This window comes from Pseudochaenichthys georgianus, unplaced genomic scaffold (genome assembly GCF_902827115.2).
Source record: "Pseudochaenichthys georgianus unplaced genomic scaffold, fPseGeo1.2 scaffold_509_arrow_ctg1, whole genome shotgun sequence".
Taxonomy (NCBI): Eukaryota; Metazoa; Chordata; class Actinopteri; order Perciformes; family Channichthyidae; genus Pseudochaenichthys; species Pseudochaenichthys georgianus.
This window is the reverse complement of record NW_027263070.1, coordinates 120,001-147,397: the sequence shown is the minus strand read 5'-3', so window position 1 is coordinate 147,397 and position 27,397 is coordinate 120,001. Positions and strand designations below refer to the sequence as shown.

General features: G+C 42.4%; 1 protein-coding gene across 1 annotated transcript in view; it reads right to left on the bottom strand.

Moving 5' to 3' along the window:
• cep350 (centrosomal protein 350) overlaps positions 1 to 27,397 on the bottom strand; it is a 108,341-nt gene that overhangs the window by 47,729 nt on the left and 33,215 nt on the right. The window contains 5 exon segments of the mRNA XM_034078908.1: positions 9,299 to 9,479; positions 11,403 to 11,575; positions 11,854 to 11,995; positions 14,035 to 14,694; positions 16,315 to 16,574. Of these exon segments, the coding sequence (XP_033934799.1) occupies positions 9,299 to 9,479; positions 11,403 to 11,575; positions 11,854 to 11,995; positions 14,035 to 14,694; positions 16,315 to 16,574 (1,416 nt within the window).

Sequence of the window (27,397 nt, the reverse complement as noted above, 5' to 3'; positions counted from 1 at the left end):
CAACACCTTCGTCACACATGTTGCCCCTTGTTTGTACCATTTTCAGGCGATTTGTAATTTGTTCTAGAAAAACGATGTGTTTTTGGATATTTGTGGAGTTAGGTGGTCCACGTGTGTTTTTTTATTGGTTAAGTCGTCCTTGGTATGAATACGTTTGAGAAACACTGATATAGAACATTATATATATTAATAATAATAATAATATTGCACATGTTAAGCTTCTCTGCATGGGAATCATAAATAAATGTTTTAAAGATGTTTTTAAAACAATATACATTTAGTGAAAGAGGTCTTTGAACAAAGCATGCTCTTCAAGAGGTCTATTTAAAAAAGTCCGACTCAGCACTTCCTCTATTTGCATTCAACAGGAAATGTGAGGTTTGTATCTTACTCGTGTTTTGTATCGCTTGTACGTCATGTAGGAGTTTCTCAGTCTGTGGCTTCGGGTCTGGTTTCATCGTCTCGTGTTTTACATTCGTTTCATGTCCCGTCTGTTTCTCATGCGTTTATATTTATTGATGCACAGCACTTTGTTCAACTCTGTTGCTTTTAAATGTGCTATAGAAATAAAACGATTGTATTTTAATCGGCGCAAATAAAGAAGAAGCAAAACCGAGTACTCATTTAATGTTCCTCCAGATTCTGAAACTATACAAGAGAGAGAGATTGTTTATAGCTTTGCAGAGAGGGCTAACCAAATGCTGAAGATAAGAGGGGCCCTCGTCCTGAGCAGCAGCGAGGAAGCATGAATGGCTTTATTGTGCTGCTGGGAAGCCCAACGTCTTTCACTTTGAGCAGAGCGCTACAAAGGATACGCCCAGAGAGGGCAGAAGTACACGCATGCTTTACTCAAGTACATGTACATGCATCCTTCACTCAAGTACAAGTACACACATCCTTTACTCAAGTACAAGTACACACATCCTTTACTCAAGTAGAAGTACACGCATCCTTCACTCAAGTACATGTACATGCATCCTTCACTCAAGTACAAGTACACACATCCTTTACTCAAGTACAAGTACACACATCCTTTACTCAAGTAGAAGTACACGCATCCCTTACTCAAGCAGAAGTACACACATCCTTTACTCAAGTAGAAGTACACACATCCTTTACTCAAGTAGAAGTACATGCATCCTTTACTCAAGTAGAAGTACACGCATCCTTTACTCAAGTAGAAGTACATGCATCCTTTACTCAAGTAGAAGTACACACATCCTTTACTCAAGCAGAAGTACACACATCCTTTACTCAAGCAGAAGTACACACATCCTTTACTCAAGTACAAGTACACACATCCTTTACTCAAGCAGAAGTACACGCATCCTTTACTCAAGCAGAAGTACACACATCCTTTACTCAAGCAGAAGTACACACATCCTTTACTCATGCAGAAGTGCACGCATCCTTTACTCAGGTAGAAGTACACACATCCTTTACTCAAGTAGAAGTACACGCATCCTTTACTCAAGTAGAAGTACATGCATCCTTTACTCAAGTAGAAGTACACACATCCTTTACTCAAGTAGAAGTACACGCATCCTTCGCTCAAATACATGCATCCTTTGCTCAAGTACAAGTACACACATCATTTACTCAAGTAGAAGTACATGCATCCTTTACTCAAGTAGAAGGACATGCATCCTTTACTCAAGTAGAAGTACACGCATCCTTTACTCAAGTAGAAGTACACGCATCCTTTACTCAAGTAGAAGTACATGCATCATTTACTCAAGTAGAAGTACATGCATCATTTACTCAAGTAGAAGTACATGCATCCTTTACTCAAGTAGAAGTACATGCATCCTTTACTCAAGTAGAAGTACACATAAATAGTTATCACCGCAATAAACCGTATTTAATTGTGTCTTAATGTACAGTATTTAATATTCTGTTCGTGTACATATCATATTCTATTTACATGTAGACTTCCATTTAGTATTTTAGTATATACCGTGGAGGAAAGAAGTATTGGATCCCCTGGAGATACTCATTCAAATGATAGACTGTGGGCGAACGTATAGAACCAGCAGGGGATGAAACCCTCGTGTCCTCTCTGCGCGCGGGAGGAGTTCCTTCCGCTCAGAAGGATTTCAGTGACACGTCTGAACTGGAGCCGCGCAGCGTGTGACAATAACACCTTTGAATCTTTGGCATGCCTTCGCCCGAGAGGAATCTGCCACCTGGGCTTTGTGAGCGGCGTCGGACGTCTCACATATCACGACCCGGCGCTGAGATTAAAAGGGAAAATAACTCTCTCTCCTTCCCTTGGCTTCGGCCCAGGACCCCGAGGGCCTCCAGAACAAAACCGCCTCTGTCTGCGGTCCAACTGCAGCAGCTGCTCAGACCCTCCAGCGGTGTTCAGACTGGCAGGCTGCACTCTGAAAGGTCTCCTCTCCTGCTTGTGAGGCATATGTTATAGGCCGCAGATGTATATAAAAATGGTAACACTTTATTTAAAAAAAGGTCTTCACCATCAACTAATTAATTATCATGCATGTTAGCAGTATATTGGCTCTTTATTAGTCACTATAAAACACTTGTGAATGCCTTATTCTACATCAGCCGTGTCAAACTCAATTTCATCGCGGGCCACATCAGCATTATGGTTGCACTCAAAGGGCCGGTTGTAACTTTAAGACTATATAAAAATACATATATAAATATTTAATATATATAAAATAATGTATACTATTACATTATTTCCTCTGCAGAAGTTATTATGGGATAGGGTAATAACTTCATAATGAACTACAGCTGAAAGCAGAAGTCTAGGGCAAATAATTGGAAGTCTCTTCAGTGCTGATGTCACAAAATGTCTTTAAAAAAAAATCTGGAAATGTAAAGAAAAATGAAATTTTGAAGCAAAAAGTCAAATTCTGAACTAAATTCATATTTGAGATGCATTGTGGGATATGTAGTTTATGGGCAACGTGCTTCTGTAAATCGGCACGTATAATAAACGTATAATATTCTTTAAGAGCTCTTGTGGGGCCGCATTAAATCAAGTCGCGGGCCGGATTTGGCCCCCGGACCTTGAGTTTGACACCCCTGTTCTACATGACCGTATTCTACAAGTACTAGGCCATTAGCTGAGCGTTTGTCCTCCTCAATAACCCTCCAATAATTAGTGCTTATTTATTGCAAGTGAGGAAGTTGTTGAACGGGAGTTAGGGTCTTGTGCTCGATGTGGGCCGAATGAGGCGTTCTCTCATAACACCTCACACACATGGTCTACTCTTACGCAACAAGACGTGTTAATTGTGTCAAAATAACTCAAAATGTGGTTTTTCTAACTCAGAATATGTTCCCTATTTTAAAGTGAAGTCTTGTTCATAACTGATAAGCTGGTAGTTTGACTCTAATATGTTAATGAACAACTACCGTAATTTTCGGACTATAAGCCGCGCCTTTTTTCCCATTTTTCGACCCTGCGGCTTATATAACGGTGCGGCTAATCTTTAAGCGGCGGGCTCCAGCAGGAAAAGCTGGAGGCCGGAAAAGAGCGAGACAGGTAGCGCGCCAAAGTGAAAGTGGAACCGAGAGACAGAACGAGAGCAAGACAGACGGACATTACGAGAGCGAGACGGTTTGTGCAAAGGAAGTTTTCATGCACGAACCCTTCGCTCAGTGGGAGGCGTGGATGACTAGCGGCGATAAATCATTCACCCAAACTGGTCGCATGCGAAAAGCAACTTTCGCTCAAGTTTGCGAGTGGATCCTGACGGCGTGGAGGAGTGTCCAACGGGTTCCGAAAATTACGGTAGTTGATGGTGAATATGTGTACGCTAAATCTAAAGTGTTATCATACAAATATATATAACAAACATGTCTATGAAGTGCTTTGCTCAAAATACCAAACGGATCATTGTAGCCTCAAACCCCTCTATTTCAGCTGTTACTAAAGTGCTGATTCTGGGTCAGTAGCTACGGGCAGAAACTCAGCTGCCGGGATTAAACTCCATATCCTGTTCCAAACCACATCAAGGATTCTCTCTGAAACATACGGAGCTCAAACTCTTTCTCTCTCAGGTTTCCCACGAGGCGAGTTCCTCTTTATTTCCTGCTTCTTCACACACGCTCTCTCCAGTACAGGTTAGCTCTGAGTGCTAGCATGCTAATGTAAACAAAGACCATATTACTTCTAGCACACGTCTCATTGTTTCTGACAGCAACGTTTCTGATTGGCCCGTGGGGGTAAAGCCCGCCCACATTTGAGTAATATCGTCATGACGCAGCAAATCTGGATCAGCTCCGATGTTCCCCCGTTTTTAGAGATGTGGGTACGGAGGAGAAGAGGGGTTTGTGTTTTGTGACACTTTGTGAGTCTCCTGACACACCGGGGACACACAGGGACACACCGGGGACACACCGGGGACACACGGTGATGGGGGCATTTTAGATAGGAGAGCTTTAAAGTGCAGTTTACGGACCTCTGCATCACTCTCTGTTTTCAAGAAGACCCGCCTGTTCCCGCACCGCATTTTACTGACTGTCCTTTTTTATATAACCATATTTGATTCAATATGCTCCTTCGATAACTTTTTATTTTATCGTATTTTCTCCTCATTGTGAAGCACCTAGAGATGACGTCCTTTTTAAAGTGTGCTATATGAATGAAACGCATTATTAGTTTAGAAATTAGTCATGCCCAGATAAATCAGGGTATCTGCAGGAATCCTGAAGTCAAATTTAATACCTTTTAAGACCCTTTCCATACATTTTAAGACCTCATCGCAACTTCGCTCTGACGTCATCACCCTCGTTCTTAATATAGACTATATTTAGGGTCGATATGTGTTGACCTTACTTTAAAATAGCAGATCTCTGGGACCGGATATAGTTTGGCTTAGACCCCGGCCCCACGAGGGACCTCATACAGTAAAACGCAAACGCAAAAAAGTCTTCCGTTCACACGCATTCGATTCATTAACGTTTCCGTTCACACGAGACCGCTGGAAACGCTGTAGTACATATGCCAGGCCTGTAAGTGGCGCTGCTGCCGCCACAAAATACACCAAAAGCAGCGAAGAAGACCCCGGAGCATGGTTGTCATGGTTGCCCTTCTGTTTATTCTCCGCGGTGGACGGCGTGTTCTCCTGCTGTATATCTCTCAGGTAGTCCACCAGCAGTCCACCCCCCCCCCCCCCCACAGAGCGGAGCAAGGCAACGAAACTTAAAATAAGAAGCAGCATTTTATGGCACGCTATGCATGGGGCCGCCTTGAGGGGGTTTCCCGACATGTTGTTTCAGTAAATTAAAGGGTGTTTCATGTTGTCGTTGCTGTGGACCTTCTTAATACCTTGGAAGATGCCGTTTAATACTTTTTAATAGCCTTAATTTTCGCTAAATTGATTGATCAACTTTTAATACTTTTTAAGACCCCGCGGACACCCTGTAAATGAACCTCTGGGTGATTACAATATGTACAAAGTGGAGGTTTCTGAGTGGCAAAGCTGAGTTGACCCAGCGATGAAAAGATCTCATTCAGCTCCGAGTGCACGTAGATTTTATTTAAGCGCGACATACAGTGCGGCTTCACGGGCTAATCTTGGTTTTAAATTTGCATCCAGAGAAAAGCAAATAAGGCAGATACTATCATGCTGGCAGGCTAATAGAAATAGTCGAATGCAGCAGTTCTGCACTCGAGGTAACAGAAACCCAGGAAGGAAGGAAGGAAGGAAGGAAGGACCAGAGACACCAGGAAGTGCAGGTTATTTTAACCTGTAGCAGGGCTGCATATTTCACTGAAATGTTATCAAAATGGCGACGTGGACTAGAGCAAAGTTCAAATACAAGGAAGCACAATATTTGGTCAAGGCTAAATACAAGTTAAAGGTCACCTATCAGGCTATTTTTAGGTAATAGCATAGGTCTATATATAAATAATACCAAACAGATCGTTCTAGCCATGCCTGATATCCCTCTGTTTCACTTCCTGTTTCTAAAGTGCTGATTTTGGGTATAAAGCTTTAGGAGGGGGCGGAGCTTATGCGGGACCCGGCAGCTACCGTCTAAACTAAATGCTGCCGTGATGAAACTCCATATCATGGATTATCAAGGATCTGAAACAGTCTGGAGCTCAAAGGCTTTCTCTCTTGCCGGTTACACCACAAGGTGAGTTCCTTTCTACTTCCTGCTTCTTCACACACATGCTCTCCAGTACAGGTTAGCTCTGAGTGTTAGCATGCTAATGTAAACACCGACCATATTACGTCCAAAGCAGTCGGGCATTGTTTCTGATAGCAGCTTTCTGATTGGCCCGTGGGTCCACATTTCAGATGTTACGTCAAATCGGACGCACATCTGGATCAGCTCCGTTGTTCCCCGTTTTTAGAGATTTGGGTACGGAGGAAAAGAGAGAGGGTTTTACTTTCTGACGCTGCGTGAGTTAGCCTGTTAGATAAGTGTAATGGCGCATTTCTACTGCAGCGCGTAGCCCGATTTAAGCGTGCCGTACCCGGTCAGTTTCTGGTTGCGTTTCCACTCGGCGTAGTTCCGGCTAGCGGGTACTTTTTCACAGTTTTTCTGGCTCTCCAAAATCGAGGTTCTTTCGGGCCAACAACCGGGCTGAGTCGGGCTGAGCATGCTAAACTAGAGAGAGAATTGCTGGCAAGGGGCTACAGCTACAACAAGATGAACATATCTGACCGTGATTTAATTGTAATACACGTTTCTAAATGATGCCGAAGTAACAACACACTGATACCGGTTAGTAAGAACCATGAATTAATGCTTTGACGAGTCTGCAGACAGACGGCAGAGAAACACCTTTAAAATGCGTGTTTTCTGAATGGAGATCGGCTAAGCTAACGTTGTATATGCTCCGACCGTCCACACTCACAACAACGGCCTACAGCAGTGACCACCAACTGGCGGCCCGCGGGCCAAATCCAGGTGACTGTGGCGTTGGCGGAGTGGTTACTGCGTTCGCCCCCCCCCCATTTCTTTGTTTACAACGTCTCGTGAGAAAGGTGCAGTACCGGAGTCCAACAGAGAGGCAGCAGCTGCGGGACAGTAGCCTGCGTACTGCGAAACCTTCCCTCCCCTGAAGAAGAAGTGATCCTTCGTTGTGAAGAGTCTGGTTAATGCGGTCCGCACCACAGCAGTAGCCCCGCTGCTACAGAGTCCAACAGAGAGGCTGGAGCTGCGGGACAGCAGCCGAGAAGCAGGGTTGGGTTGTAACGGAAAACATAACGGCGTTACGTAATCAGAATACAAAAGTCAAGTAGGCTAACTGTATTCAGCTGGCGTTACATTTGAAAAACGAGTAATCTGATTACAGTTACTTTCGTAAACCTGAAGTGAATACATTTTGGAATACTTATTGGAATTATTGGTGGAAAAGTTTCCTCACACAATGTAATATTCATTACCGGCAGAACTGTGTGCACACTGCACAGCGCTGCAGCGTGTCTGTGAGCGAGAGAGAGATGCAGCGTGTCTGTGAGGGAGAGAGAGAGAGATGCAGCGTGTCTGTGAGGAGAGAGAGATGCAGCGTGTCTGTGAGGAGAGAGAGATGCAGCGTGTCGGTGAGGGAGAGAGAGATGCAGCGTGTCGGTGAGGAGAGAGAGATGCAGCGTGTCTGTGAGGGAGAGAGATGCAGCGTGTCTGTGAGGAGAGAGAGATGCAGCGTGTCTGTGAGGAGAGAGAGATGCAGCGTGTCTGTGAGGAGAGAGAGATGCAGCGTGTCTGTGAGGAGAGAGAGATGCAGCGTGTCTGTGAGAGAGAGAGATGCAGCGTGTCTGTGAGGAGAGAGAGATGCAGCGTGTCTGTGAGGAGAGAGAGATGCAGCGTGTCTGTGAGGGAGAGAGAGAGATGCAGCGTGTCTGTGAGGAGAGAGAGATGCAGCGTGTCTGTGAGGAGAGAGAGATGCAGCGTGTATGTGAGGGAGAGAGAGATGCAGCGTGTCGGTGAGGAGAGAGAGATGCAGCGTGTCTGTGAGGAGAGAGAGATGCAGCGTGTCTGTGAGGAGAGAGAGATGCAGCGTGTCTGTGAGGAGAGAGAGATGCAGCGTGTCTGTGAGAGAGAGAGATGCAGCGTGTCTGTGAGGAGAGAGAGATGCAGCGTGTCTGTGAGGAGAGAGAGATGCAGCGTGTCTGTGAGGGAGAGAGAGAGATGCAGCGTGTCTGTGAGGAGAGAGAGATGCAGCGTGTATGTGAGGGAGAGAGAGATGCAGCGTGTCGGTGAGGAGAGAGAGATGCAGCGTGTCTGTGAGGAGAGAGAGATGCAGCGTGTCGGTGAGGAGAGAGAGGGGCAGTGTGTATGTGAGGCCCCGCCCCCGCACGCAGTGAGAGAGAGATCTCTTTTAAAATATATTAAGTTAGAAACGGAGATGGTTGGATAAATTGTGCAAGATAACGTTTATGTAGCATTTCTTTATTGTCGAGATGATGACATTTCATAACGATCAAATCAAAGTGAATGGCCTGCTGCTGCTGAATGCATGGGGAAAGTGACTGGAACAAGTTTTAAAAGTTATTACATCGTTTCAGATAATAAATAATAATGATAATTCATTCTATTTAGGGGCGCCTTTCAAAGCACCCAAGGACACCTTACAATTCATAACATATTCTTAGGAAAGGTTTTAGACAGTACACAGAATGCAGTCCGGGTGATGTTTTTTCTGTGGGGTGCAGATGAGAGAGCTGTCCAGAATGACACCAAGATGTTGTGTTTGAGTTCTTGATAAGCCATGAAAACAGTAAAATAAGTGTCTCCTGTTCCCCAAAACATACCCATCTGTTATGGAAAAAGAAAGTATTCAAAAAGTAATCTGAATACTATTTATACAATTCTGGGCTATATAAAAATCTCTGGCCCGCGATAGTGTCTATTGGTTACATTTCGGCCCTTGGACAAATGTAGTTGGTGATCCCTGGCCTACAGACATAAATAAACCAGCGACTGTATTCTCCATGACACAGGCAGTCTGTGGGTTGTACTCGTTTCACTTCTGTCTAGTTTCTGAACAGATATGAGGAGCTGTGAGCTCTGAGTGCTAACAGCTAACGGCTCATGTTGGTTTTGTGTTTCGCATTGAGATGGCGTCACGGCTCCGCCTACACTGCATTACTATAGTTACCGCCCCAGTTCCTAAACTGTAATGGAGACGCAGCATAAAGTGAGCCTGGCCTACCGAGGCCTAACTATACCGTACTGAGCCGAGCGAGGCCCTGCAGTGGAAAAGCGCCATAACAGTGGAAACACCCAGTTTGATACCTTTGAGTTGAGTTCACATTCAAAGAACACACGTTCACTTTAGTGTGATTTAATATATATATGGTGTTACCTGTGGTGAGAAAGCTCTGCTGCTTCCCCTGAAGCCTCGTTAGAGCGGACGCTTCTGGCCTGGCTGTTGGGAGAGCTTTTGTCCGAGGCTCTCCTCCTGGAGTCGGAGGATAAAGCGTCTGAAGGAGGAGAGCAGGAGCTCCCGTGATCTTCCACCAGAGTGCCATCGCTGTGGTCTGACGCTGCAGAGGAACAGAGGTGAAGAGGGGGGGGTTAGCAGAGAGGGTTAAAGTACACACATCAGGTAGAAAGTACAGGTACTCGTGTTCAACATGTAAGAAGTAGAAAGTACAGGTATTTGAGTTCAACATGTGAGAAGTAGAAAGTTCAGGTATTTGAGTTCAACATGTAAGAAGTAGAAAGTACAGGTATTTGAGTTCAACATGTGAGAAGTAGAAAGTACAGGTATTTGTGTTCAACATGTAGAAGTAGAAAGTACAGGTATTTGAGTTCAACATGTAAGAAGTAGAAAGTACAGGTATTTGTGTTCAACATGTAAGAAGTAGAAAGTACAGGTATTTGAGTTCAACATGTGAGAAGTAGAAAGTACAGGTATTTGAGTTCAACATGTAAGAAGTAGAAAGTACAGGTATTTGAGTTCAACATGTGAGAAGTAGAAAGTACAGGTATTTGTGTTCAACATGTAAGAAGTAGAAAGTACAGGTATTTGAGTTCAACATGTGAGAAGTAGAAAGTACAGGTATTTGTGTTCAACATGTGAGAAGTAGAAAGTACAGGTATTTGAGTTCAACATGTAAGAAGTAGAAAGTACAGGTATTTGAGTTCAACATGTGAGAAGTAGAAAGTACAGGTATTTGGGTTCAACATGTAAGAAGTAGAAAGTACAGGTATTTGGGTTAAACATGTAAGAAGTAGAAAGTACAGGTATTTGAGTTCAACATGTGAGAAGTAGAAAGTACAGGTATTTGGGTTCAACATGTAAGAAGTAGAAAGTACAGGTATTTGAGGTTCAACATGTGAGAAGTAGAAAGTACAGGTATTTGGGTTCAACATGTAAGAAGTAGAAAGTACAGGTATTTGGGTTCAACATGTGAGAAGTAGAAAGTACAGGTATTTGTGTTCAACATGTAAGAAGTAGAAAGTACAGGTATTTGAGTTCAACATGTAAGAAGTAGAAAGTACAGGTATTTGAGTTCAACATGTGAGAAGTAGAAAGTACAGGTATTTGTGTTCAACATGTAAGAAGTAGAAAATACAGGTATTTGGGTTCAACATGTAAGAAGTAGAAAGTACAGGTATTTGTGTTCAACATGTAAGAAGTAGAAAGTACAGGTATTTGAGTTCGACATGTAAGAAGTAGAAAGTACAGGTATTTGAGTTCAACATGTAAGAAGTAGAAAGTACAGGTATTTGTGTTCAACATGTAAGAAGTAGAAAGTACAGGTATTTGAGGTCAACATGTAAGAAGTAGAACGTACAGGTATTTGAGGTCAACATGTAAGAAGTAGAACGTACAGGTATTTGTGTTCAACATGTAAGAAGTAGAAAGTACAGGTATTTGTGTTCAACATGTAAGAAGTAGAAAGTACAGGTATTTGAGGTCAACATGTAAGAAGTAGAACGTACAGGTATTTGTGTTCAACATGTAAGAAGTAGAAAGTACAGGTATTTGTGTTCAACATGTAAGAAGTAGAAAGTACAGGTATTTGTGTTCAACGTGTAAGAAGTAGAAAGTACAGGTATTTGTGTTCAACATGTAAGAAGTAGAAAGTACAGGTATTTGAGTTCAACATGTGAGAAGTAGAAAGTACAGGTATTTGTGTTCAACATGTAAGAAGTAGAAAGTACAGGTATTTGTGTTCAACATGAGAGAAGTAGAAAGTACAGGTATTTGAGTTCAACATGTGAGAAGTAGAAAGTACAGGTATTTGAGTTCAACATGTAAGAAGTCAAAGTAAAAAGTAGTAGTAGAGGTGGGAAGTAGTGGAGTAAAGTACTGATACCAGAAAGATGTACTTAAGTACAGTAACAAAGTATTTGTACTCTACTACTTCCCACCTCTGATTGTAACCATGTGTCCACATAGAGAGCATTTGATTGATTTCCTTTTATATGAAAAAAGAAGAATGATCTAAATCACTCACCTATTCTTCTGGCAGAGTGTTTTGAGGAGGCGGGAGTTGATCCGGAGGACGGATGAGACGAGTGAATAGACGAGTGAAGAGACGAGTGAAAGGATGAATGCTGGGAACTGATGCCTCCTGTACTTTTGTCATACGGTGACCTCCTCATCAGCTCCTCAAAGTGACTGTTCACACTGACAGAGAGCAGAGAGAAAACACACGATCAGTATCCGTGACACAACACAAAAATATATATATCTATATATGTTTATTCACACAGACTTATGGAGCATCGTTTCATTATCACTGTTCTAGCAAAGGAATTCTCATGTTCATATTGATGTATTTTAATAAATGTTAACTTGGCCCTTTTGCCTGACAGAAAAAGTTTGAGAACCACTGCATGAGTGTGACGCGACTGCCATCTAGTGGTCACCTTAAAAACTGCCTTCCACTCATTCATTTGTCTTACCTGCGTGAGTTGGAGCCTCTCTTTAACTGTGCGCTCGCTCCGCTGCTGTGCAATGACACAAAGTCGTCTTCATACACCGCTGCGTCTACAGCGCCGTTAGCAGAGGGAGGGGGGAGAGCAGAGGGGGGGTTCCTCTCACTCCCTGCAGCGAGAGAGGGAGACACAGCAGACAGAGGAGAAATGTTAAGGATCGTATTGTTCAGAATCAGAATACCTTTATCCGTCCCAGACAAAGACAGCTTCATGTTGACTAAGAAGCATGCATACAAAATAGTTCTGAAGATTTAGCAGCCAGGTATATATTGTACAGTTATTAACGGCATATATATATATTGCTCATCATTTGTATTTCACAGCAAGTTGTTGGTATGAACACTACAGTTTGATGCGAAGCTCTCTAAGTCACACATTTCCAGGTTGAGTTGAACACAAAAAGGATGTGGAACATATATAATATATATATACACTAGGGCTGTCAAACGATTACAATTTTTAATCAGATTAATCACAGCTTAAAAATTAATCAATCAGATTAATCACCATTCGAACTATGTCCAAAATATGCCATTTATTTATGTATATTGTAGGAATGGAAAGATAAATGAAACAAGGCGGATATATCCATTTAACACACAGTATCTATGTTATTATAAAAAAATTCGCGGTTCAAAATGAAAGACAACCCACACACCTATCAATCATAAACTGTGGGTCTGAATTCATTACGTGTTGATTTCTATCAACGGGGAGTACTTCAGGAAAGTCGACAGAGGGGGGGGGGGCTAGTGGAGTACTTACCGTGACCCAGATGTGAACGTTTGTTGATAAGCTGTTTTAGCTAATCTTGTTTTAGTTCTCCAGTGAAGGGGGGAGTCTCCTCGCAGCCGGTTGGCGTAGTTTTGGAAGTTCCGTGTACAGACGACGTTAACAAGCAATCCCTGTCTGGCACAAGGAGACCGACCTGTCGTCCGGCGGATCTAACCGCCTTCTGGAAAAGCTTCACAGTACGTACGGTACGCAAATGACGGGAGCCATTTCAGATCCGCACATACTGCTTACCAGTTATGTGCTTACCCTGTACCAGAGCCATATATACTATGATATGGCTCTGCCCTGTACTACAGCAAGAGTATTCTGCGTCGGGACTTCCTGCAACAACACCACACCGTTATCTTGATTCTGATTGGCCAGAAGACATTATCAAAGATGTTCTATTGAGAAGACGATCACTACGTGACAAAAGTTTTCAAAACCGTTTCTGGTCTTCGGTATTTCCAGACAAGCGGCTGAAATCAGTCTGACTAACTGCTGTCTGTGCAATTCTCGGCGCGAGTTGGCAGACTTTATTTTGCTTACTTTAACATCATTTGTCATGGTGGGCTAAGCCATTTCTTGGTATGGCTGTAGCCTACCCCAGCCATACCCTGGCGCTGCCGCTGGTGGCACGTATGGGGCGGGCCATTCTGCACATGCGTTAAATATTTTAACGCAATTAATTCAAAAAATTAATTACCGCCGTTAACGCGTTAATTTTGACAGCATTAATAAACATCTTCACAGGTACAGGCAACAATAGAAATGGATAACATAGCAGGAGGCAGAGGAAAGGAAATGGATGTGCAGTATTAACAATATCTACATAGGCTAGAAGGAGGGGACTGGATTTTATTTTTGGGGTTGGTGTGCGTGTACATCTGGCTCTGACACTAGCCAGTACCTCCCAATCCATACACCTCAGTGGAAAGGTACTCGTATGTTTACTAATAGGGGTGGGGGAAATCATCGATACAGCAAAGCGTCGCGATGCTTTGCGATATTGTATCGATACACGGACGCCAAGTATCGATATTTTATTATATGTAACTATCCATATTGCAAAACCAAATGAAAGTTTTTGCTAACAATTGCTTTCTCAATCCACTAGATGGTGCCAAGCTTCTTCTTGTGCGGTCGTGGCCATGTCAGTGGAATTGGCAGGAAGATAGTCAAAACAAAGATGTAAATATATATATCGTATCGCAATACTGTGGCTTTCTTGTACATATCATATTCTATTTTTTATGTTGCATTGTTGGAGGAGCCCAGGTCAGAAGCATGTTATTGCCATTTCTACACTGCAGCTTTGTGCACATGGCAATGAAACCGTTTGAATGTTGAAAACAGTGTGGCATCATCACTAACCTGGAAGTCTGCCCTGGAGGTTCTTGGTGTAGATGTTGATGACGCTCAGAGGGCTGCCTTTGTTCAGCTCCTCCCAGGGTGCTTTGCTGCTGTCGTGCTGCGTGTAGCTGAGGGTTGCGCACCTGGCCGCCTCCCTCTGAAACTCCGACAGCCTGTGGTAGTCCTTCCTCTGCCCCGCGCAGTACTCCGCTGCCTCCAGACGCTCTGCTGCTGCTGCCGCTCGGGGGAAACGACCGTGTGCGGAGGAGGAGGGGTGAGGAGGACTTACATCATCCTCAGAGAAACTCCCCTCACTCAGCAGAGGACCCTCGCTGATGGACCCGGCACTGGAGTCAAGAGTCCCATTGTTATACTCTCCGTTATCCACTCTCTCCACTCGGTCCAAGCCGTTGACCAGCCTCTCCCTCTCATGCGTGTTGAGCCCTGTCTCGTCGGCAGGTGTGTGTGGATTGTTTGTAAAGGTGTGTGTACCCCTGCTGTCTTTCTGTCCCCTGAGTGCATGTCCTGCTCCTGGTAGAGCCGTGCCATTGTATGAACTTGTATGACCTGTGCCGGTCAGAATCCTCTGGATCCTCGACGCCACGTCATCGTTTTCGGCCCAGCTTCCAGCGTCAGGATCCCCCTGAGAGGGTCTTATAACATCCATGGGGGTTTCTAGATCTGAATGAGAATCAGAAAGAGAGTTATCACCAGGTGGGTTGACACGTACGAGGAATTTGACTTGGTGTCGTGTTGCATACATAAAAGTCAAACAAAAAAGTCAACTATTTTACCCTGTTCGGCCGCAAGCCTGTTTTTCAGGTCTCAGGCTCGAAAATGACATTCCCAGAACAAATGACCATATCTTCTAAAAGGGTTAAATTAATAATCTTTGTTCTCAAAGTAATGATAAACCTGTGAGTTGGATGTAGAGAAGTCAGAATCAATATAGATGTTTTTTATTTTAAAGAAAATTCAGATTGAACATAGTAAAAAACTGCAAATTATTGTGTCCGTCCAAAATATATGATGTATATATGATGTACTCCTTGGATGATGGTAAGGTAGACTAAAAGCTGTAGGAATTCAAAGTACAACAGATAATAAGTACCCTGTATGAAGATTGATGCAAAACAAGTGATATTTGATCTTTTTAAGACAGATTTAGCACAAAAAAAACCTCTTCTGGGGCCATTTGGGTGGATTTTCCTTATCTCTGGCCCCCCTTGCTCGATTTTGACATGTGACATCTCTTCCTGACCGTCAGAGCCAATAGAATCGAAGGGAAAACGTCCCGCACACACTCATGTTAAAAAAAAGGTGGCGTCTCTGCGCATGCTAGCTTGCAGCAGAGGGGAGAAATATCCCTGCTCTGATATCAAGCAACGCAAAAGCAGTTTTATAGTCGATAGGGACTTGGCTTGGTAACTGGAAGGTCACCAGTTCAAGTCCCGGCAAGACCAAGTGCTACCGAGGTGTCCCTGAGCAAGGCACCGTCCCCTATACTGCCCCCCGGGCACCGTTCAAAATGGCGGCACAATTCTCCTAACACTAGGATGCAGAGAAACAATTTCCCCATTGGGATTAATAAAGTATATTAATCAATCAATCAAAAAAAGTATGTATTATGTTGTAATATTTTCTACAACATACTTTTTACCCAGGATGACCCTGTCTTGTAACAAAAACGAAAAAACAATTGAAGTGGACCTATCATGCTATATTTGAATAATATATTGTAGGGCCATACTCATATAAAACATGTCTGTGAAGTTCTTTTTCAAAATACCAAACTGATCCTGCGTTTTAGCCATGCCTCATTTCGCTCTATTTGCTCTATTCCAGCCCTGTCTTCACAAGGGCTGATTCTGTGGCAAATGAGCTGCAGCTGACCACGCCCCCCTGCAAAGGAGGGGGGCTAGGCACGAGGGTCATGTTACCATGCTGTTACCATGCTGTTACCATGCTGTTGCCATGCTGTTGCCATGCTGTTGCCATGCTGTTGCCATGCCACGGCAACCTCTCATTCCCCTGATAGGTGGAGAGCTGCCCATATAGGCGGAGCTCCCCGTTTCTGACCAGAACAATTTCAAATCTGGATCAGCTCCGTTGCAGCCCCGCTTTTAGAGACTTGGGTACGGAGGAAAAGAGAGAGTTGTGTTTTCTGACACCTGGTGAGTTCCCTGGAACACCGGGGACACATGTTCATGTATACAAGACGTACACAAGTGCATTTGCATGATAGGTCCCCTTTAAAAAGAAATAGAATCAAATGTGTGCAGTAATAAAAGGGAACAGTACCGTAGTTGACGCCGTCCCCAGCGATCTTGCGCGCCTCGCTCTCGATGCGGTTGGAGAGGGAAGCCGCGGTGGCCTTCAGGGCTTCGATGCGGGACATCTTAGAGTTCGGCCTGATGGAGGGAGATGGTGTCGGACGCTGCTTCACCGCAGACTCCATCCGGAGCAGGTGGGACAGGAAATGGTCTCCATACGGAGCCATGGTGCTGCTGCTCAGGCGCTCAGGCTGCAGCAGAGAGGCGAGGCCGGTGTCCAGATCATTCCTGCAGGAGGGAGGGACGAGGGACGAGGTCAGCAGAGGCTCAAACACAACAACATGCAGGACAAGTGTTTTAACAAATGGAAAATAACTGGTTTTCTTTCAGATATTGAGAGAGAGTAAAACCCTGTACTCAATGTTACCTGTCACTTAGACGCTTTTATCCAAAGCGACTGACATACTCAATAGAGAACCGCAGTGACGCGTCCTAAAACCCAGAAGTAAGTTAGCATTTTTACCACTTCCTGTTCCCTGGTCTCAGAGCCAATGGGATCTCTCCATAGGGTTTAGGAAACTATCTGAACTAAGGTCTGAGGTTGAGACTCATTGAAGAGACGGATCACGTTTTAAATCCATCAGCAGTGTCCCTCCCTCAATCAATCAACAACTTTATTAATCCCACAAGGGGCAATTAATAAAGTTTAATCAAGTTAAAAGTTTTTTTTTTAACTTGATTATTTATTTATTTATTTATTGCGATGCTACGGACTATATGGTGTAAATTGGAATGATCCACTTCCAGGCTCCTGGGTGTATCCGTGTGCTTCCTGCCTGTGGACATAAACTGCTCATGACCTAATGCCCCTTGCGGGATAATAAAGTTGCTCATAGATTGATAGATTGATTGGTTGATTGATAGATTGATTGATTGCTTGGTTGGTTGGTTGGTTGGTTGGTTGGTTGGTTGATTGATTGGTTGAGTGATCAGTTGATTGATTGGTTGATTGATTGAGGTTCACCAGGAGTGACAAATACAAAAACATGCAGGAAATATGTTTTTTAAAAATGTAAAGGAAGCGGGTTTCTTAAAGTCTCAGATGAAGAGAAATTGGGTGAGAGCCAAAGACCTGAGGAACCTTGTAAGCGTTCTCGTTTGTTTGTTAGTTTAGTTCTCGGTTTTCATTCATAATAAGGTACAGGCAACAAATAAGGACAGTATGAGTAAACAATAGCTTAAAACAAATATAAATAAATAAGTGATTAAATAATTATGAATGAATAATAAATAAGAAGTCTACGGCAGACTGACAGGACATCGATCCTCTACAGCAGGCCTATTCAACTAGGGCCACGGGCCGAATCAGGCTCTTCAGAACTTTTTTCTGGTCCACGAGAGGTTGCCTGCAAATCGAAATGGCATATGTGTAATAGCATAAATAAAACTAATGTCGTTACACACTGGGTTCGCGGGCCACAGAGAAAGTACTTAGTTAACAACAGCTTCAAGATGTCTCTCTCCAAGCCCAAGAAACGTAAAGTTGATTCGAAAAATCTCCAATTCCTGAATGAATGAATGGACGACAAATATGTATTTACTTTGCCAGCCGCAACAAGTAATAAACCGGTGTGTTTATTGAGAAACGAAAGTATATCCGTGATGAAAGAACGTAAAGCGACACTACAACTCAAATCACGGCTCGTCTTCTGCCAGTGTTCCCGTGGGCTCAGAGGAACGGAGAAGGAAAGTACGGGGACTGCTCGCATCCTTTGAACGGAGTCAAGTGGCCAACAATGAGGAAGGTGGCCTTGCTTCCACTGACAAAGTTTGGATCTACCTATACTTGTGAGTCTAGCTTTTCTCATATGTGACCTGCTCTATCGAAATCAGTCGCATTGACCCGAAGACACATGTTGAGTTGTATACTGCTGGAAAGAGGAGACTCCTAGCTTTCTCATGATATCAGGATTGTTGTCGTTCTCCAAATATTAAGCGAAATATGTCACGTTATATAACGACTGTCACCGAGTCGTCGTTTTGAGAAAAATGCATTTAAAGTTTTCTCTTCTCTGGAATCCATCGATCTGATTGGTTATTAGCAAATGATCAAAATACTACGGAGGGAAGATATTTTCATTTGGAGGGGAAGCTCGCGAGTGTGTGTGTATACGTGTGTGTGTGTGTGTGTGTGTTTCTGTATTTTTGCGTTTGTGTGTATTGTGCTTGTTTCCCGGAGAAAACCCTCAGGAGAAACACCGGCTGTTGTTCTGCCTGCTGTGCCGTCAAGCTACTCCGTTCTCCGCTTGTAATTATGCCGAAGCTTCAAAGTTGTATTTATCATCTGGATTTTCCGAAACAAGTTTAATATTCTGAAAGCCAAGACTCTGTTTAATTTAAACCAGATGAAAACAAACTGTAGCGGACCCTGCCGTGTTATCTATGATTACTATACGCTTACATTCATAATGTCAGCGGAGGGAGGGGGGCGGCGCTGCGGAACAGCAGAGTGCGAGTGAGAGCTGTCTTCGTCCCTTTACAAGCTTCAAACATGTATTTATCGTGAGTTTGGAAATAAAAGTTTCATATTCTGAAAGCCAAGACTTTGTTTGTTTAAAATCAAACAAAACACCCGAACCCCGAAAAAAAATGTTTACGTAAATCCACGTTTATTTTGAAATGAGCCGTTGAGACTTCCGACTGATTTCGATCACATGTGAATGCCATCAAAACAAGGGCACGTTGCTCCACGACCAATGAGAAGCTGCATGAGTGTCTCAGGATTGCTCTGACCACTTGCTGAAATAGCTAAATCAAGGCAGTGTCATTTCTCTCACCGACTCAGACTAAACATGACAGAAGTCATGGTGTGTATGCAGATCTGTTTTTATGGTCATTCAAACACGCCTACTTACTGTTTCGAACATTGTAAAAATGTTAGATATGAATGTTATTGTGAGTCTGATGGCTATTGTTTTACTATGTTCTTGACTTGTGTTGTCTTCAAAACACCTTATGTATGCTTGGAAGTGTTGAGGATATTATACACTGGGCTACTTACTGTTAATGGGATGAATACGGTTTTATTATATCCATCTTGTTTTGTGCATTAGTGGACGAGGAACTGTTGGGGGAAAACCTCATGTCTCCTTAGTTTTAAAGAGGCAACATTTTGCACCAAGCCTTGTAACCGAAGCTTTCCTACTTTGTATGGACTGGTTGCTTTCTGTATGATTTATTTTGATACAATTAAAGTAAAAAAAAAAAGGGATGCACTTGATTAGTTCATTTAATGTATTAGTATCTATTAACACTACTGTAAGCAAGAGTTAAAGCCTAAAATACCATGTTATTTATTTTTATTTTTCTTAAAGGTGGGGTAGGTAAGTTTCAGAAACCGGCTCGAGATACACTTTTTGTTATATTCCATGGAATGCTCTTAACATCCCGATAGCAATGAATATCTGAAGTGCTTTGACAACAAATCCATAAATAAATATCATCTGTAGAAGCCCTAATACTGTAAAAAGTACAACCAGTCCGTTTAGCCGGGCCGGCCTACCTGCCTGTCAGCCTTCCATCGGGGCACAAACTCATCTCGTGCCCTCATTGGTCATGTGCGCGTTCGTGTGTGTTGGGGGAGGGGCTCTGTGAGGAAGTGGCAGATATTCTCCGGTTGTGTATTTTCAAATTCTAGCGATCTCGAGCCGGTTTCTCAAACTTACCTACCCCACCTTTAAGTATCAACTGATATTTTTTTAGTAACAATTTATATTTAAACATTGTAGCTTTATATATTTTAACATTCTGGTAGAGTGCATATGATGACCCTGATTATTATTGCTACTATCTCTGCTTTATCACTGCTTTTATGGATGTGTTCTTATTTATGTTATGTATTGCATTGAGAGATGCCAACTGAATTTCGTTGCACTGATGTGTGATGACAATAAAGATATATTCTATTCTATTCTTATTTGTAGTGGTTCCTTGACAAAGTATTGTGTGGCCCACAAACCCCCAGTGATTTTCCTATTTGGCCCACTTGCTAATGTCGTTGGTGATCACTGCTCTACAGCTTTCAATTTAACTTGATGTGATCGTCACGCATCGAATGACATCATTTCATTGTTTGCCTGTGTGAGCATTTTAATTGGTCTCCTCGTAGAAAATAAACTGCACAGTATTCTTAATTTCCCGAAAATCTCCGAAACTGTATTTGCTGACGGACAAACTACAGCTAATGAAACTACAGCTAATGACACTACAGCTAATGACACTACAGCTAATGACACTACAGCTAATGAAACTACAGCTAATGAAACTACAGCTAATGACACTACAGCTAATGAAACTACAGCTAATGACACTACAGCTAATGAAACTACAGCTAATGACACTACAGCTAATGAAACTACAGCTAATGAAACTACAGCTAATGACACTACAGCTAATGAAACTACAGCTAATGAAACTGCAGCTAATGAAACTACAGCTAATGACACTACAGCTAATGACACTACAGCTAATGAAACTACAGCTAATGAAACTGCAGCTAATGACACTACAGCTAATGAAACTACAGCTAATGAAACTACAGCTAATGACACTACAGCTAATGAAACTACAGCTAATGACACTACAGCTAATGAAACTGCAGCTAATGAAACTGCAGCTAATGACACTACAGCTAATGACACTACAGCTAATGAAACTACAGCTAATGAAACTGCAGCTAATGACACTACAGCTAATGAAACTACAGCTAATGAAACTGCAGCTAATGACACTACAGCTAATGACACTACAGCTAATGACACTACAGCTAATGAAACTGCAGCTAATGAAACTACAGCTAATGACACTACAGCTAATGACACTACAGCTAATGAAACTACAGCTAATGAAACTACAGCTAATGACACTACAGCTAATGAAACTACAGCTAATGACACTACAGCTAATGACACTACAGCTAATGAAACTACAGCTAATGAAACTACAGCTAATGACACTACAGCTAATGAAACTACAGCTAATGAAACTGCAGCTAATGAAACTACAGCTAATGACACTACAGCTAATGACACTACAGCTAATGAAACTACAGCTAATGAAACTGCAGCTAATGACACTACAGCTAATGAAACTACAGCTAATGAAACTACAGCTAATGACACTACAGCTAATGAAACTACAGCTAATGACACTACAGCTAATGAAACTGCAGCTAATGAAACTACAGCTAATGACACTACAGCTAATGACACTACAGCTAATGAAACTACAGCTAATGAAACTGCAGCTAATGACACTACAGCTAATGAAACTACAGCTAATGAAACTGCAGCTAATGACACTACAGCTAATGACACTACAGCTAATGACACTACAGCTAATGAAACTGCAGCTAATGAAACTACAGCTAATGACACTACAGCTAATGACACTACAGCTAATGAAACTACAGCTAATGAAACTACAGCTAATGACACTACAGCTAATGAAACTACAGCTAATGACACTACAGCTAATGAAACTACAGCTAATGAAACTGCAGCTAATGAAACTGCAGCTAATGAAACTACAGCTAATGAAACTACAGCTAATGAAACTACAGCTAATGACACTACAGCTAATGAAACTACAGCTAATGACACTACAGCTAATGACACTACAGCTAATGAAACTACAGCTAATGAAACTACAGCTAATGACACTACAGCTAATGAAACTACAGCTAATGAAACTGCAGCTAATGAAACTACAGCTAATGAAACTACAGCTAATGAAACTACAGCTAATGAAACTACAGCTAATGACACTACAGCTAATGACACTACAGCTAATGAAACTACAGCTAATGAAACTACAGCTAATGAAACTACAGCTAATGACACTACAGCTAATGAAACTACAGCTAATGAAACTACAGCTAATGACACTACAGCTAATGAAACTACAGCTAATGAAACTGCAGCTAATGAAACTACAGCTAATGAAACTACAGCTAATGAAACTACAGCTAATGAAACTACAGCTAATGACACTACAGCTAATGACACTACAGCTAATGAAACTACAGCTAATGAAACTACAGCTAATGACACTACAGCTAATGAAACTACAGCTAATGAAACTACAGCTAATGAAACTACAGCTAATGACACTACAGCTAATGACACTACAGCTAATGAAAGCTAATGAAACTACAGCTAATGACACTCCAGCTAATGAAACTACAGCTAATGAAACTACAGCTAATGACACTACAGCTAATGAAACTACAGCTAATGAAACTACAGCTAATGACACTACAGCTAATGAAACTACAGCTAATGAAACTGCAGCTAATGAAACTACAGCTAATGAAACTACAGCTAATGAAACTACAGCTAATGAAACTACAGCTAATGAAACTACAGCTACTGAAACTACAGCTAATGAAACTACAGCTAATGAAACTGCAGCTAATGAAACTGCAGCTAATGAAACTGCAGCTAATGAAACTACAGCTAATGAAACTACAGCTAATGAAACTGCAGCTAATGAAACTACAGCTAATGAAACTACAGCTAATGAAACTACAGCTAATGAAACTACAGCTAATGAAACTGCAGCTAATGAAACTACAGCTAATGAAACTACAGCTAATGAAACTACAGCTAATGACACTACAGCTAATGAAACTACAGCTAATGAAACTACAGCTAATGACACTACAGCTAATGACACTACAGCTAATGAAACTACAGCTAATTACACTACAGCTAATGACACTACAGCTAATGAAACTACAGCTAATGAAACTACAGCTAATGAAACTACAGCTAATGAAACTACAGCTAATGAAACTGCAGCTAATGACACTGCAGCTAATGAAACTACAGCTAATGAAACTACAGCTAATGAAACTGCAGCTAATGACACTACAGCTAATGAAACTACAGCTAATGAAACTACAGCTAACTACAGCTAATGAAACTACAGCTAATGAAACTACAGCTAATGAAACTACAGCTAATGACACTACAGCTAATGAAACTACAGCTAATGAAACTGCAGCTAATGAAACTACAGCTAATGAAACTACAGCTAATGAAACTACAGCTAATGAAACTACAGCTAATGACACTACAGCTAATGAAACTACAGCTAATGAAACTACAGCTAATGAAACTACAGCTAATGACACTACAGCTAATGACACTACAGCTAATGAAAGCTAATGAAACTACAGCTAATGACACTCCAGCTAATGAAACTACAGCTAATGAAACTACAGCTAATGACACTACAGCTAATGAAACTACAGCTAATGAAACTACAGCTAATGACACTACAGCTAATGAAACTACAGCTAATGAAACTGCAGCTAATGAAACTACAGCTACTGAAACTACAGCTAATGAAACTACAGCTAATGAAACTACAGCTAATGAAACTACAGCTAATGAAACTACAGCTACTGAAACTACAGCTAATGAAACTACAGCTAATGAAACTACAGCTAATGAAACTACAGCTAATGAAACTGCAGCTAATGAAACTGCAGCTAATGAAACTGCAGCTAATGAAACTACAGCTAATGAAACTACAGCTAATGAAACTGCAGCTAATGAAACTACAGCTAATGAAACTACAGCTAATGAAACTACAGCTAATGAAACTACAGCTAATGAAACTGCAGCTAATGAAACTACAGCTAATGAAACTGCAGCTAATGAAACTGCAGCTAATGAAACTACAGCTAATGAAACTACAGCTAATGACACTACAGCTAATGAAACTACAGCTAATGACACTACAGCTAATGAAACTACAGCTAATGAAACTACAGCTAATGAAACTGCAGCTAATGAAACTACAGCTAATGAAACTGCAGCTAATGAAACTACAGCTAATGAAACTACAGCTAATGAAACTACAGCTAATGAAACTACAGCTAATGAAACTACAGCTAATGAAACTACAGCTAATGAAACTGCAGCTAATGAAACTACAGCTAATGAAACTGCAGCTAATGAAACTACAGCTAATGAAACTACAGCTAATGAAACTGCAGCTAATGAAACTACAGCTACTGTTTTCACCCAAGAAGGGGATCATGATGTGGAGGGAGAGAGCACTTCAGGGTTCATACACTTTTTCACCAAGGATGTTCCATGGCTTCTCCGGGACCTTTACCTAGTTTTCCACGACCAAAAAAATGACTCCTTCTCAGCGGTTCCACTGAAAATGGTTTATTTTAACACGGAACAGGAAAATAAGGTCTGCATCAGAGTCCTGCATCGGGTCGGGTACCCGACGGGTGACCCGCAAAAAAGGTGATTCGCGGGTGGTATTTTTCCAAACGCTTTTTTCCGGGTTCGGTTCTGGGTAAAACAAAGATGATGCGGGTCGGGTCGCGGGTGTTGCATAATAAATATATTGAAATAATGATAATTTAGTTTAATGTTTAAATCCTCAGACCTCTCCCCGCGGGACCGTGCATAATCATAACCTCTGCAGCGCATCAATCTGCTGCTGTGCGCGCCACATTCTAAATGGCTGAGGTGAAGCTCTCTAGCGGAGAATACAGCATTTTCAATAACACTTCCTCAAGAGCGAAACCCAGCGTCTGGGAGGCTTTTGGTTCCTAGATGGAGAAAATAACCAACATCCCACGCTTTTTGAGACAAATATGCAACTGCGTGTGTTAATAATTGCACGTTTTCACTGCTCATATATAGGCTATGCGGGTTCGGGTCGGGTCGCGGATCTTGTGCCGACGGGTCGGGTCGGGTTGCGGAACTAATTGGCAATATGTGCGGGTAACGGGGCGGGTTCGGTATTGCACGTCGCGGGTGCGGGGCGGGAGCGGGTCTTGAAAATCAGACCCGTGCAGGACTCTGGTCTGCATATGAAACATGTCGTGCCTATCTGAAACAAATCCAATAGTTGGCTTACTAGCTTCTACACGCTAAAGCAGTGCTTCTCAAAGTGTGGTCCGCGGACTACTGGTGGTCCGTGAGCGCCCCCTAGTGGTCTGTGAGTATATTGGTAACAATTCATATTTGAAATGAATAAATACATTTAAGTTTTCCGCACTCTCGCGGGAATATCTCTGCGATGGAGCGAGCTTAAGTTTCACTTTCGATTGCATGATATAGCCCAGCGCAACAGCTTCATCACACATGTTGCCGCCTGTTTGTACCATTTTCAGGCGATTTGAAATCTGTTCTAGAAAAACGATGTGATTTTGAATATTTGTGGAGTGAGGTGGTCCGCGTGTGTTTTTTTATTGGTTAAGTCCTTGGTATGAATAAGTTTGAGAAACACTGCTCTAAAGCAACTAAAATCTCTCACCAGCAAAACGCCTCGTCAGTTAAATGCCATTTTACGTTTCATTACTAGACAGTATTTATTATCGTTACAGTATTACTATTTCAGCGATTAGATCAAATATAAATTATATTTGATGCAACTTTAGTTACATTTCCATGACTTTTCCAGGGCCTGGAATCAGCATTTTGAATTTCCATGACTTTTCCAGGTTTTTAATGACCGCACGAACCCTGAAATACACGCATACAACGAGCATTATTACAAACCACCGGAGAGGTCATGTCTTTTTGTGCAGGGTATGTTTGTCTAAAGCAGGGGTGCCCAATACGACCGGTCAATCGCAAGGGTAGTGTGGGTAGATCGCATGGCATTGAAAAAAAACCCCATTTAATTTCTTCTTCTTTTTTTTTTACAGTTAGCCTACATCCTTCCTACGTACAGGTAAGCCTGTCTGACTTTTTTTTTTATTGTGCCATACGGGTTCATGCAGTCATGAGGGGGCCTCACCTCCTCATCTGAAGCGCACCAATATTATACGCTTATGCGGCGCAATTAATGTAAGCGCCCCACAGTTTATCCGTCGTTTAGTCCACGAGCACCCCCCCCCACGACACAGATTGGGCAGGGGCGGACCTGTAGGTGGATCATTTGGGTGTGGTCGTTTTAAAAGTAGCTCCCAAGCTGAAAAAGTGTGGGCACCCCTGGCCTAAAGGATTAATAAGAACAACGTTTGGCCCAATTTGCACGATATGAAAGCAGCATTTGTGCCAGATACAGGTATTATTTTTAACTTTGCCAACACGGGGAAACCGAGCATTCGGCCTTGATGGAGGTCTGAGCTCGAACATCACATGAGTCAAATCACTGCTTCCTCTTCACTTCCAGTCATTTATCTGAAAGTTTGTTCATGCATCTCAAACCGGAGCAGTAAGTGTCCTTGTTAAATCCTGCGCTGACATTAGTGTTAATTTCGTTGACTAAAACTATGACGAAATATGTTCGCCAACGACCTTTTTTTCCATGACGAAAACGAGACGATGACGAGACGGCACCGACGGCAGTAAACAATAACTGTAAGAAAATCATCATGCAATATCGTTGACGAAAAGTGACGAGACGAAAACGTAGTTTACTAAATAAAAACTATGACAAAATCTCTCTTTACTTTCGTTGACGAAAAATGAGGAGATGAAATATTATCAAAGATAACGTTAAATCTCCGATAGTCAGTTTTTCTCCCAGCGCGGCGGGAGATTTGAATTACACCGGGCAGCGGCACAATATGAACTGTCAGGAAGACTCGGGTCTAACTCGTGGTCTAACTCGTGGACTAACTCGTGGACTCACTCGTGGTCTAACTCGTGGTCTCACTCGTGGTCTAACTCGTGGTCTCACTCGTGGTCTCACTCGTGGACTAACTCGTGGACTAACTCGTGGTCTAACTCGTGGACTGACTCGTGGTCTGACTCGTGGTCTGACTCGTGGTCTGACTCGTGGTCTGACTCGTGGTCTGACTCGTGGTCTGACTCGTGGTCTGACTCGTGGTCTGACTCGTGGTCTGACTCGTGGTCTGACTCGTGGTCTAACTCATGGTCTAACTCATGGTCTAACTAACCTTATTTAACAGAAAATAAAATGGCAACAACAGGGCTTGGGAGCAGTGGTCGCGTTAACCGAATACCCCCCGTCAGCGCGAGTGAGTGATACATTGTGCACTCGACGGGTAATAATGGATTATGACGGACATGTTACGATCCTGTCCGTCAAAATGACTGACAACGAAA